Source organism: Thecamonas trahens (genome assembly GCF_000142905.1).
Source record: "Thecamonas trahens ATCC 50062 unplaced genomic scaffold supercont1.1, whole genome shotgun sequence".
NCBI classification, from domain to species: domain Eukaryota; order Apusomonadida; family Apusomonadidae; genus Thecamonas; species Thecamonas trahens.
This window is the reverse complement of record NW_013657679.1, coordinates 524,527-536,677: the sequence shown is the minus strand read 5'-3', so window position 1 is coordinate 536,677 and position 12,151 is coordinate 524,527. Positions and strand designations below refer to the sequence as shown.

The window sequence follows — 12,151 nt, the reverse complement described above, 5'->3', positions numbered from 1 at the left end:
GTCGTCGCCGTCGTCGTCGTCGTCGTCGTCGTCGTCGTCGTCCTGGTCCTGGTCCTGGTCCTGGTCCTGGTCCTGGTCCTGGTCTTGGTGCTGGTGATGGTGATGGTGCTGGCGCGTATCGATGGTGGGGAATGGCCGCTCCATTCTGGACCGGGCTTTATCCCTCTTGCTGGCCGCCGCCGCACAACAGACGGTGCTGGGCTCCGGCTCAGTGGGCAAGTCGGCGCTGACGGTCCGATTCATCAAAGGCAAGTTTGTGGCGCGGTACGATCCAACCATCGAGGACTCGTACTCAAAGCCGCTGGTGGTGGACGACGAGGCATGCATGCTGGACATCCTCGACACGGCGGGGCAGGAGGGGTACTCTTCGATGCTCGACGCGTACATGAAGTCCGGCGAGGGCTTTATCCTTGTCTACGATGTGACGAACCAGGCATCATTTGAACACGTGGACGAGATCCGGCAGCGCATCGAGCGCTCGCTGGAGGACCGGGCCGTGTGTATCACGCTCGTTGCCAACAAGATCGATCTCGAGGCCGACCGTGTGGTGACCTCGGAAGACGGCGAGGCCAAGGCCAAGCTCTGGGACGCCGACTACGTCGAGTCGTCGGCCAAGACCGACACCAATGTCACGCTCATTTTCGAGACCATTGTCCGGCGCATCCGATCGTCCCGCGGCGGCGGCGGCGACGACGACACCCCGTCGAGCTCGTCCAAGAAGAAGGGTTGCACACTCCTGTAAAATGGCTGCTCATCATGTCAGCTCGCGCTGTAGAAACTGTTTGATCGCCGCCCGCGTCGCCGCTTTGTTAGCCCGCCGCGTCCGAAGCCGGTGCGACTTGGACGTCCGCGGCGGCGGGCGCGAGACCAGTGGCGACGGGATGCGCAAGCCGGCGGTCCGGTTGATCGCTGCCACTGCATCTAGCACCGCAGCGTTCACCGCAGCCTCCGCCGCGTGCATCCGCCGCGATCGCGCCTTGCGCGGCGCCGCCGCAGGCACTGCGGCCGGCCGCGCCTCGTTCCGCCGCAACGCCGCGTCCATCGTCGCCACCACCCGCCGCACCGCCACCTCGCTGCCGGCCGCCGCAAGAACAGCCACCGTCCGATCGCCCGCACCTGCGTCAGCCATCGCCGCCGCAGCCGTCTCGTAGCCTGGATACAGCACAGCATCTGGTTCGGCGCCGAGCACATGACCCTCGCCCTCGCTGCTCGTCCGCATCGCTCCGCCCGGCGCCGCGAGCGGCCACGTCGCGGAGCCACTTCCGGACCCGGCCGACCTCGCCCGCACTCCGCAGCGCGCCCGCAGCACGCAGCGCCGCCCGCAGACTGGCAAGCCCACTTCCGCCTGCCCCTGCATGCCCTGGCATGGCTCAAGTGTTTGCTGTTCCGCCCCCGCCCCCGCTCCTCCCCCAGCCTGCACGCTTCATGGCGGCAAGGAGCGAGCGGACAAAGGCGGCACGGGCGCCCGGCTCGAGTGAGCCGGCCGTCGCGCTGCCTGCCACCGCCCCCGACTCGGCCGCCAACGCCGCCAGCTGTGCGTCGTGGCATGCTACCGCTGCTGCTGCTGCCGCGTCCGTCCGATCGGCGCTCCGGTACTCGATCGAGAGCAGCTTGTCCGAGCCGATGCTCACGCTCGGCGCGTCCCACGCCGCAAAGAACGCCGCCATCTCAGCCCCACATCCGCGGCGGAGCGCCATCGTGCTCGTCACACACATCTCGGAGCAAGCACGAAAGGCTTGCAGCTCGGCATCGCAGCCTGCGCCGCTTCCAGACCTTGCATCGGTCCCGTCTCCGCCATCGGTGCACCGCTGCAGCGCCTCGAGCGGCTCGGCGCACACCGGGAACACGATCTGTGCCACACCTTCGAGATGCGCCACCTGATCGCTGCTCAACCTGGCATCGGCCGCGGTCGTGGCCTCGTATCCTGGGCTTGCTGCCATAGCCTGTCGAGCCGGGTCGAGTCGAGTCGTACCGCCTGTCGGCTCACCGCCTGTCCGGCTGGCTGCCCACCGCCCTCCCAATGCCAATGCCAATGCCAATGCCAAAGCCAATGCCAAAGCCAATGCCAATGGCCACCGATGACGCGCCCAGTCGCCACCACTGCCGCCACCACTGCCGCCTTGGCACTCCACCTAGCCCCACACCCCTCCCAGCCGACTCCCCGATCATGGAAGACCTCCACGCCGAGGTCTGGCTGCCGCAGCGGCGACTGGAGGACGAGGGCCCGCCGCCCGAACCGGGCACCATGTCGTGGCTCGACCACCACCTGGTGCGGTACGGGGCCATGCTGGTTGCCGCCGCCGGCCCGCTGCTGCATCTGCCGCCGCTCACTACCGTCACTGCCATGGCTCTGCTCCATCGTCTGTACTCGGTCTCGGCATACACCGACATCGAGGTCTGGTTCGCCGCCCCGGCCGCCCTCCTTGCCGCCTCCAAGATGCAGCCCGAGTCGCCGCCCGCCGACCTGCCCGACGTCGTCCAGGTCATGCACCATCTGCTCCAGGCGTGCGTGACCGGCGACAAGGAGTCACCGCACTCGCTTGATCTCTTCTGCCAAAAGTTCCGCAAGCTCGGCTCGCGCGTCGCCCACGCCGAGCGCGAGCTGCTCCGCGCCTCGGGCTTTGTCCCAGTCGTCGTCCTCCCGCACAAGTTCATCCTCAACATGCTCAACATGCTCGATCTCATGCCCGGCAAGGTCGAAGCTGAGCCTGGTCCGAGCTCTGTCCCGCCGTTGCCCGACCGCGTCGCTGCTAACGACGCCGCCGCTGCCGCCCTTCGCTCAGACCTTGCATCCAACGCCATCCGCGTCGCCAACGACGCGCATTTGACCCGGGTCTGCCTCTGCCTCGCCCCGCACGAGATCGCCGCAGGCGCCGTCGCCTACGCCTGCGTCGAGGCCTCCATTGCGCTCCCGCTCGAGTGGTCACTGCTCTTTGACGTCAAGCCAAAGGTCGTCGACGCGTTTGGCTCGTGGATGGATCGCCTGTACATGCTGCCGCCGCCAGTCTACGAGAACGTCGCAGACTCTAAGGAGATCGAATTCCGCACTCTTCATGCCTTTTATCACGAGTCGTAGGCCACCATGCGCTGTGTTGAGCTGATTGATCAGCTCGCCGCCGCTTTCTCGGTCTGCCGCTTGCTCTCCGCCCTCGCAAGCACCGTATCGGGGTGGGTTGCGCCAAGCACCCGCGCAAAGATTGCATGCGCGCCCTCAAAGTAGCTCACCGCCTCTTCGGCATGGCTGAGCGCCTTGGCCACAAACCCGGCGTTAAACCGGCACCGTCCGGCGTCCAGCTCGACCTCGGCCCGCCGGCGCGCCTCCTCGTCGCGGCTCACCCGCCCGCCTGCGGACGACGACGCCGCAGATGTCGAGCTCGAGCCGCCCGAGCCGGTGCTCCCGGTTGTTGCGGGACGCCCGCGGACGGAGCCACCTGCCTTCCACGGCTCGTCCTGGTTGGCTGCCTCGGCAGCCGCCGACTCGCTCAGCACCTGGTCGTACGCCGCCAGCGCCATTGCATACGCCTCGGCCGCCAGGCTGAACCGCTCCTGGATGTTGCAGATCGCGCCGATCGCCTCGCGCGCCTTGGCCGCTGCAAGCGCCAGTCGCGAGCGCACCGACGACACAAACGCTCCGCCGCCTGCCTCCTCTTTGGCCGCCTCTGCCAGCCGCACCACGTATCCGTAGTGGAGCTCAGCCATGTCAAAGTAGCCCAGTTGATAGAGCGTGTCCGCCAGTGCAGCGTGCACCTCGCCCATCGCCACCGCTGCCCGCGACGCACCCGGGGGCGACGCCAACGCACACATCGCAGTCGCCGTCGCCTCGGGCCCGCGCAACGCGAGCACAGCTCCGTACACCCGCTCAAACACGTGCATGGCCCACCCGAACCAGTCCAGTGCTTCCGAGTGCATGTGCGACCGTGCCAGAATCCGGCCCATCTGCATGTAGTGCTCGCCGAGCGCTGCGTGCGGCACCCCGTCGCGCCGCAAATGGTGCTCCTGCACCTCGATGCCGCGCGCCACGTAGTCCTTGCCCGCAGACAGGTCACCACGTGCCACCATCAGCTCCGACATGGTGCCGAACAGCAGCGAGAGGTGCGCGTCTACAAACGGCGCCAGCCCAGCCGCCGCCGACGCCTCCGAGAACGACATGCCGTAGGCCTCTACCCCTGTTGCAGCATGCGGCGATGGGCACGAGACCCGGAGCGAGGAAGCTCGCAGCCGGTTGAGCGCAGACGTCAGGTACGACGACGCCAGCGCCAGCGACTTGCCGCACAGCTCGACCCGTCCCAGCTCACCATACACAGTCACCAGCGCCCGCTGGAGCCCGACCGCAGAGTACGTCCGCGCCGCCGCAGACACCGAGCCCTGGTCCAGCGAGGTCAGCACTGCAAGCGCTTCCTTGAGCGCTGCACGCTGGTGTCCACGCCACCCGCCATACCCGTACGCCATGCCGACATGCACCAGGACCAGTGCCCGCGCGTACCCAATGGCAGGCCGCGAGTACAAACCCATCAGCGACCACACCAGCCACGTCGCTGCGCTTCCACCCGAGCTCTCGGCTCCGGCGTTGGCGCCGTACAGTGCCACATCCTTGGCCGGGTCGCCTGAAAGCCGCTCGATGTCTGCGAGCCACTGCAGCGCAGTGCTGAGATGTGCCACCGCGGTGTCAGGGGCTGCCAGGCCATCGGCCAGCTTCGCCAGCTCGGCACGCCCACGCCGCCATGCCACCCATCCTTGCAGTGCCGCCATCTCGACAGGGAGCAGCGTCTCAACACCGTCGCAAATCTCGGTGGCCACAGCGTCGTACACTCTCGCTGCCGACGAAAAGGCATGCATGATCTCCAGGCCCTGTGCTGTCATCAGCTGCCCGCCAAGTGAGCTCGCCTCCAGCGCTGGCTCGAGCGTGTGGCCCAACAGCGGCGTCGAGTATGGGAGCACGCCCGAGACAAGCCGCTCCAGCTCAGACGCGAGCGCAAGACCGAGTCGGAGTGCGTGCTCGAGCGCCTCGGCCTCGCTAGCCGACAGCTCGTAGACCGGCGAGTGAGAGAGGAGCGGCGCGTCAGCGAGCCGGCAGCCCGATGCCTCACTCCATCCGCCGCACTCGCAGTTGCCAACCCGCTGGGCATGTGCCCGCTTGAGCACCGGCGACGTCGCAAGCTCGCGCCCACATCCATAGTGCTGCGCCAGCTTCAGCCGCAGCACGTACACAAACGAGAGTGCCGCCATCAGCTCGCCCGAGAGCTGCGGCGAGAGCACCCCCTGCGAGGTTAGCTGCTCTACCGCCATCCAGCACGAGTCGACCTCATCGACCTCAAAGTAGAATGCGAGGCCGTGAATGAGACCTTGGAGTAGGTCCCACACCAGCGGCCGCGCGTGGAGGTATGGAACCGAAACAGCGCCCGACGCTGCGTTACGGCGTGCATCAAAAGCGTGCACCGCTTCGCGGATCATCGCCGTCGCCAGCACATGCCGCACCACCGAGCCAGTGACAAACATCTCGTCGTCTGCGCGCGCCGCCACCGGCGTCACGGGTCGCAGCGGCGCGCTCCGCAGCGCAGAGTACGACATGTCTTGCAGCGGGCAGCCAAGCACTGTGTCAACCAACGCCCGAAACTGCGCCAAGAGGTTCGACTCGCCAGCTACCAGTCGCATCGGGTAAAACGCGCGGCAGAAGACCGAATAATCAACCGCACCCGGCGGAATGCACGGGACCGAGAACGAGAGCTCCGACGCCGGTGGCGACGCCGGCGAAGGCGAGATCAACGGCGACCGTCGCGCATCGGGGCTTCCTGGTCCAGGTCCGCCAGGCCCACTCCCACCGCCAAATGTCGAACCGGTGAGGAAAAGTGAAGCCAGCTTGAGCGGCGTGCCCAGCGCCTCGTTGGGAAAGTGGACCGGCGTGAAGAGGCCGAACGAGCAGCCAAACTCGTTGCGCTGTGTGCCAAAGACCTGGACCTGTGTCTCGCCCAGCCCAATGACCTTGAGAAAGACAAGGGTGGAGAGCGTGTGAAAGTACGCCGATGCCTCGTCGCTGTCGTCCTCCATCACCACCGCAAAGTCCAGCCGCGGGTAAAGCGCCACGTTGCGGCAGGCCAGATCACCGACCACTGCGAGCGCATACGCACTCGGCGGCGGGCCAAGCTCCATCACCGCCCCACGGACCATGTCCGAGAAAATGCTGATGACCGTGTCTGCGCAGTAAATTGAAATATCCGACGCTGATCCGCCCGACTCGAGCATGATCATCGCGTTGAGCCGCGAGAGTCTCAGCGCTTCGCGCGACCGCGCCATTGCCCGCACAGCCTCGGCACACTTGGACAGCGCTGCTGCAGAGCCGTCGTCATCACCATCGCTCTTGCCTTTGCCTTTGCCTTTGCTCACGCCGCGCTTGCTTGACGCCTTGCCGCTCACAGTGAGCGACTCAAACGCCGCAAACGCCCGGGCGCGGAACGCCTTCAGCCGCTTGCGCGAGCTCGGATCGCGCGCATCCTTCGAGCTCATCGTGCCCGCCATGTGCTGCAGGTATGCAAACTCGACAAAAAATAGCCGAACAAGGAGCCGCCGCTGTGCCATCACGCCCAGCTGGACCGCGTGCAGCTCGCCGGAGCTATTGCTCTCGGCGCCGTCGCCCGCCATGCTCAGGCGCAACGATAACGCATAGGCGTACAGCTTGGCAGCCTCAACAAACACCTTTTGCTCCACGTACAAGTCGGCCAGCAGCTCAACCTGGGCGATGCGAGTGCTCGACGCCGAAGGCTCCGGAAGCACCGACGCCGCCCGCGATCGCGCTCCGCCCGAGCTGGGTCCGGCGCGCCGCAGAGCGCCTCGGCCAACATCGATGCTTGCGGCCGGCAGTCCTTTGTCATCCCCGCGGACTCGTGCAGACACTGCCGCGCCTAGGACTGACGGTCGTGCCGCGGTCTCCACGTCGGACAGGATGTCGCGAATCGAGCTCCGCAGCGCGGCGATGGCGCGGTCGTCAAACTCGTAGAACAAGTACTTGTCCTTGAACGTGTGCCGTCCGAGCACATGCTTGAGGACTCCAAGCTCGATGAGCGCATCGCCGAGCGCAACTGCCTCCTCACGGCTGCTTGCCAGCGCAAAGGTGAGGAAGAACGATGCCAGCTCCGAGCCCACGACACAGTCCTTGTACGCAGACCACAGATACCGCCGGTCCTGGATCAGCCCACACACCTCGGCCCCCGTCCGGACAAAGATAGCCGAGTCGCGCGCCAGCTGTGCATCGTCTCCCGCACGAGCCTATCTGGGTGAGTCTCGCCGTGCTCCTCTCTCTCTCTCCCTCTCCCTCCCTCCCTTCTTCTCGCACTGTCTGTCTGTCTGTCTGTCTGCCAGTCTGTCTGTCTGTCTCGCTCACTCGCTCGCTCGCTAACCCCTCCCAGACGAGACACGCCGCCCGGCCACGCCAGGCAACCTACCGCTATCAAGGCGTCCATGGCCAGCCCGCTTGCGTCAGCCCACCAGGTGCACCACTTTAAAAGGTGTGCCTGTGTGTGTGTGGGGGGGGGGGGGGGGAGTGGAGTGGTGCAAGGCGAGAGCGAGCCATGGCGGGACATTCCCGGGCGAGGAAAGGACAGACAGGCGGGGCAAGGCGGGGCATCAGGTTTACTTGCGGAACTTGCCAGCATCGATGGTCATCTTGATGGTGTCCTTGGTCAGGTTGACGCGGTTAAAGACCTCGGACATGATGGTGGGGTCGTCGATGCCGAGTGAACGGGCCTTATCGGGGTGGACGCGGATGGTGTAGCGCTTGAGCTTGGACGCGAGCTTGCGCGCCTCAGCCTCGGTCAGCTGCTGGAGAGCAACAGGCGCGGCGAGGTAGTTTTCGATGACGTACGAGACGAGCTGGAGAGTTGACTTTTTCATCTCGGCCGCACGGGCAACGAGCGACTTGACGCACTGGACAAGAACCTCGGGTTCACCGCGGTCCTTGAGGCGATCACCCATAATGCCAGCGCCATAGGTCCAGATGGCGAGAAAGTCGTAGGCCTCGGTGATGAGTCGATAGAGCTCGGCAACCTGCGACTCGTCCGGGTAGTCGTCCATGATTTGGTAGGCCTTGACCACGCCCTTCATCTTGGCTGGCACGTCGCCTTCGGTGATCATGGTCCGGATCTCGCCGACCATCTTGGCCCAGTCGATGCCGACCGAGTAGGCCTCGTCGACCAGCGGTGTGTCGGTCTTGCATGCAGTCAGCCGGATGAACGTTGGGCCTGCGACGTCGAACCGGACCACAACAGTGAGCACGCCGTCTTCGACAACAGCCACAACCCTGGTCGCGGACCCGAGCGACATGTCGACGACTCGGCTCAACACCGTCTCGCTGCAGCTGTAATCTTCGAGCACGTTGTAGTACGCATCGTAGAGCTGGAACACATAGCTGTGCTCCTCGCCGAGGAAGACAGGCACCTCCATCTCTGGCACCGGCACCGGATGGCCAAGCGGGATGCCTTCCGGGTACGCCGGCGAGCTCAAGAGCTCCGAGTTGCCCCACTCGGGCTCGGTCTGCGGAACGACGTTGACGACAAAGGTGGCGCCGGCCACGATTGGACCGCCGGCGCCGAGCCGGATGTTGAGTGTGTAGCCACCTGCAGCCACAAAGGTGGCATTGACGACGTACGCCGGTTGGCCCCCGACTCGCTTGGCCTGAAGTGTGTGCGCCACGTCGAGCGGTGTCGCGCTCACCGAGTCGGCCGCCTCGAGCACCAGCGCCGAGTCGGGCATCGAGACCGGGTTGTCAAACTTGTCGCAGACCAGAATGGCCACCGACCACGGCGCACCGGCCTCGAGCTCCTGTCCAGCCGGCCAGTTGCGGAGGATTCGGCCACGGGAAGGGTCGGGCGCGCCAGCACGGACGCTTACGGCCACCTGGCATGCCGGCACCACCGTTCGCCCGCCGACCAGGACTGAGACCTGGTAGTCGGACGCGATGCGCGGCGAGGCCCGGAGAAGGTACGCGCCCGGGCCGACGTCGCCACCCACCGGCAGCTCCACAAGCTCGGCCGAGTCGGCATCGTTCTCGTCGTCGTCAACAAACTCAAAGGCGAGCTGGCCATTGGCGAGCCCAGGCAGCGCGTTGCCGGACGCGTCGTTAGCGGTGAACCGCAGCTCAAAAACCTCACCGGCCACCATGGTGCCAGCTGGTGGGCGGCCAAAGAGGACAAAGTGCTCGGCAGATGGCGCTCCGGCTGTGACCACAAACGGCAGTGTATGGAGGCCGTCGTGGGGGGAGATGCCATCGACAACCACCACTACCGCGTAACGGCCCATGCTGTTGACTGTGGCGCGGATGACGAGTCGCGGCCCGTCAATGCTCGCGCTTACCCGCCAACCTCGGAGCCATCCTCCATCGCGATGAGCGTGCCCGCGACGCTGACGCTGCTTGCGTCTGGCAGCTCGTTGTCAAAGGTGTCGCGAAAGGTGGCGACCACAACAAGCTCGTCGCCGGCGGGCAGGCCACCGCTGGCTACGTCGGCCGGCAGCGCCCAGATCATGCGATGGACGGGCGCCGGCACCACGTCGAGCACGAGCGGCGAGTCTGGAAGCGGCACACCTTCAACACTGGCGTGGACAGCGTAGCGGCCGGCTACAGCTGTGGTGAAGTGGCCCTCGGCGCGGCCGTACACAGCGCCGGCCTGAAGCTGAGGCTGCAAGCTTGAACCGTCCGGGCACTCGACCTTGATGGCGACGCCGTAGGCTGGCGCCGCCACGTCGGCGACGTTGCCGGCGGTGTCAAGTCCGCTAAGCTCAAAGCTCACTGTTTGACCAGCCACGAGCTCGGGTGGCTGCGGTGCGAGCTGGAACAGCGACGCAGCAGGGTCGAGGCTTGCGGCGGCGAGCGCGATGGCCAGCGGCGAGCCAACTGCGGGTACGCCGTCGATATGAAGGCCAAGCTCAGGCGCGTCTGGAAGCGTGGCTGGCGACTCGGCAAGGCGGTATGAGGCGGCGAGGACACCTGGCACCGAGGTGGGGGCCCAAGGTGAGAGTCGGAGCGGCGCAGGGAGGGTGGCGTGGAGGCGCTTCATCAGCGATGCGCGCAGCTCGCCGTCGGCCTCTACCGCCAGCGCGTTGCCAAAGGCGTCGCCCAGCGAGAGGACCACCGTTTGCGGAGCCGAACTAGCGGTAGCGACGACGCAGTGGCTCGGATCCAAGGCGCCAGCCACCACTCGGAGCGCAAAGGTGTGGCGGAGTACAATGCCCGAGGAGAGCACGACTTCGAGGTGAGCCTTGATGCTGCCGGCAGCAGCGCGTGCAAACTTGACAAGGAGGCAGCGGTCGGCGAGACCAAACGAGACCCTGTCGAGCCGGTTCATGGTGTCATCGAGTATTGCGACTTGGGCCACAGCCCATGAGGCCGGAAGCTCGGCGTCGAGCTTGTTGCCAAAGGCATCAACAAACGGGAGCTCGACGGCGACAACAGCGCCCGCGAGTTGGGGGCCGAGATTGTCGAGGGCGGCAAACGAGAGCGCAGGCTCAAAGTCGAGTGCGTACGGCGAGGGGTCGGCCGCCAGCAGCGGGACTGACGCTCCGCGCTTCGGCGAGAGCGGGGCCGGCGAAGCGCGGGCTGCAAGCGAGGCCGAGCGGAACCGGAGCGACTCGGGCGCGACAGCCAGTTCGACAACAAGCGGCGTGGCAAACATTGGGATGCCTCCGAGCACAAGCTCGACCTCAAACTCGCCAGCAGCAAGGCAGCGGTAGGCGAGGAGAACGGTAGAGGCGTTTGGCGAGCGCTCGACGCAAACCTCGACTGAGCTGCGGTCTGTCCGGCGAGAGGCGGTGAGAGTATCGACCGAGGCGACGGTACGAACGGCTAGAGGTGGGAGCGGCGGAAGGGTGGCAGACCGGAGCGGAGAAAAGGTGATGGCGAGCGGGAGCGGGGTGTCGCTCGGCAAAGGCGCGACGTTTCCGAAGCGGTCGTGGAGGGCGAGCTCGACCGAAGCCACCCGGTTGACGACGGCGGCGGCGAGGCCGTCGCCGACGACGCTGCCGGAGCAGGGAACAGCCTTGTCAGCCACGATGGAGACGGTCGTCGGCGGCTCCACAGCAGCCTGGGCCTTGTCGATGCGCGCCGAGAGCGTGAGGGTGCCGGCCAGCGTCGGAGTCAGAGCAAAGACAAAGGTCTGCGGATGCTGCTTGGCAAAGTCGGACGATGGCGAGAGCGGGACTGCAACGAGCGACTGGCTCCGGCCGTTGCGCGCGGTGGTAGTGGCAGAGACTTCAAGGCGGCCAAGGACCTCGGCGGCGACTCGCGGGTGCTGGGCGAGTGGCGAGAAGACATTGCCGGCAGCGTCTGTGGCGCGGGCAGCGACAAGGACCTGGCTCCCAGCAGTGACTTCATCAGCAGCCTCGAGCATCCAGAACGCACAGTGCGGCGGCGAGAGCGGGCCAGGAACGATGGAGACAACGACGGGTGGCGTGGCGAGCGGGACGCCTCCGATGGTGGCAAAGATCTCAAAGTCGCCCGAGACATCAGCCACGAGACGTAGGAGTAGCATGCCCTCACCGTGTGTCGGAGCCAGTGTCTCCGAGGCTGCAACCCATTCGATGCGCGGGAGGCGCGGTGAGTGGCCAGAGCCGAGATCAGTGGGGTGGCTGGCGCCGCCGAGACCACTATGCCAGCCGCCGAGGCCGAGGCCACCGGCGCAGGAGCACGAAAGGCGTCACGAAGAACAAGCTCGACGAGCAGCACGTCGTCGAGGTGAGCACGGACAATGGTATCGGGGCCCACGAGCGAGCTGCAGGCCGGATGGACGACAAGCTCTGACTCGACCGGGTCGGGCGCCGAGGCGTCAACATGGACCACCACGAGCTGGGCATCCGGATGGGCGTCGAGGACAGCATCAAGCTCTGCAGCCGAGTCAAGCAGCGGCGGGACGCGGAGTGAGAGAGGGGCGAGGAGGAAGGTGTGTGCGCCAGCGAGGGCCGGTGGGGTGAGGGTGACGGTGCCGGCGGCCGAGGCCACCGCTGACGACGCGGCGCGCTTGGTGGAGACGGCCCCGCCTGCAGATGCCCGCACTGTGTAGACAGCGGGGGGGTCCGGAGGGGCCATGGTACGGTGTGGGCAGCCGTAGCCATGGAGTGGTGGAGGGTGGGGAGAGTGGTGAGGGTGAGGTGAGGTGGTGGTGGGGGGAGA

General features: G+C 66.4%; 6 protein-coding genes across 6 annotated transcripts; 2 read left to right on the top strand and 4 right to left on the bottom strand.

The window, feature by feature from the left end:
- Positions 1-121: 121 nt before the first annotated feature.
- On the top strand, positions 122-742 carry AMSG_00242 (Ras family small GTPase RAP-1; the record flags this gene model as incomplete). Its single annotated transcript, XM_013907647.1, has 1 exon — positions 122-742. The coding sequence occupies one exon, from the start codon at positions 122-124 to the stop codon at positions 740-742; it is 621 nt and encodes a 206-aa protein (XP_013763101.1).
- Positions 344-1,956, bottom strand: AMSG_00241 (uncharacterized protein). Its single transcript, XM_013907646.1, has 2 exons — positions 1,421-1,956; positions 344-1,287 (listed from the first exon to the last, which is right to left on the bottom strand). The coding sequence occupies exons 1-2, from the start codon at positions 1,938-1,940 to the stop codon at positions 755-757; spliced, it is 1,053 nt and encodes a 350-aa protein (XP_013763100.1). The 5' UTR covers positions 1,941-1,956; the 3' UTR covers positions 344-754.
- Positions 1,957-2,167: 211 nt separating this feature from the next.
- Positions 2,168-3,266, top strand: AMSG_00240 (cyclin-L1; the record flags this gene model as incomplete). Its single annotated transcript, XM_013907645.1, has 1 exon — positions 2,168-3,266. The coding sequence occupies one exon, from the start codon at positions 2,168-2,170 to the stop codon at positions 3,074-3,076; it is 909 nt and encodes a 302-aa protein (XP_013763099.1). The 3' UTR covers positions 3,077-3,266.
- Positions 3,042-7,498, bottom strand: AMSG_00239 (uncharacterized protein). The gene is made up of 2 exons (XM_013907644.1): positions 7,437-7,498; positions 3,042-7,236 (listed from the first exon to the last, which is right to left on the bottom strand). The coding sequence occupies exons 1-2, from the start codon at positions 7,452-7,454 to the stop codon at positions 3,106-3,108; spliced, it is 4,149 nt and encodes a 1,382-aa protein (XP_013763098.1). The 5' UTR covers positions 7,455-7,498; the 3' UTR covers positions 3,042-3,105.
- A 125-nt stretch (positions 7,499-7,623) lies between these two features.
- AMSG_00238 (uncharacterized protein) lies at positions 7,624-9,288 on the bottom strand (the record flags this gene model as incomplete). The annotated part of the gene is made up of 1 exon (XM_013907643.1): positions 7,624-9,288. One exon carries the CDS (start codon positions 9,286-9,288, stop codon positions 7,624-7,626), a length of 1,665 nt encoding a protein of 554 aa, XP_013763097.1.
- Positions 9,289-9,338: 50 nt separating this feature from the next.
- On the bottom strand, positions 9,339-12,067 carry AMSG_00237 (uncharacterized protein; the record flags this gene model as incomplete). The annotated part of the gene is made up of 2 exons (XM_013907642.1): positions 9,339-11,540; positions 11,627-12,067. 2 exons carry the CDS (start codon positions 12,065-12,067, stop codon positions 9,339-9,341), a joined length of 2,643 nt encoding a protein of 880 aa, XP_013763096.1.
- Positions 12,068-12,151: the final 84 nt, after the last annotated feature.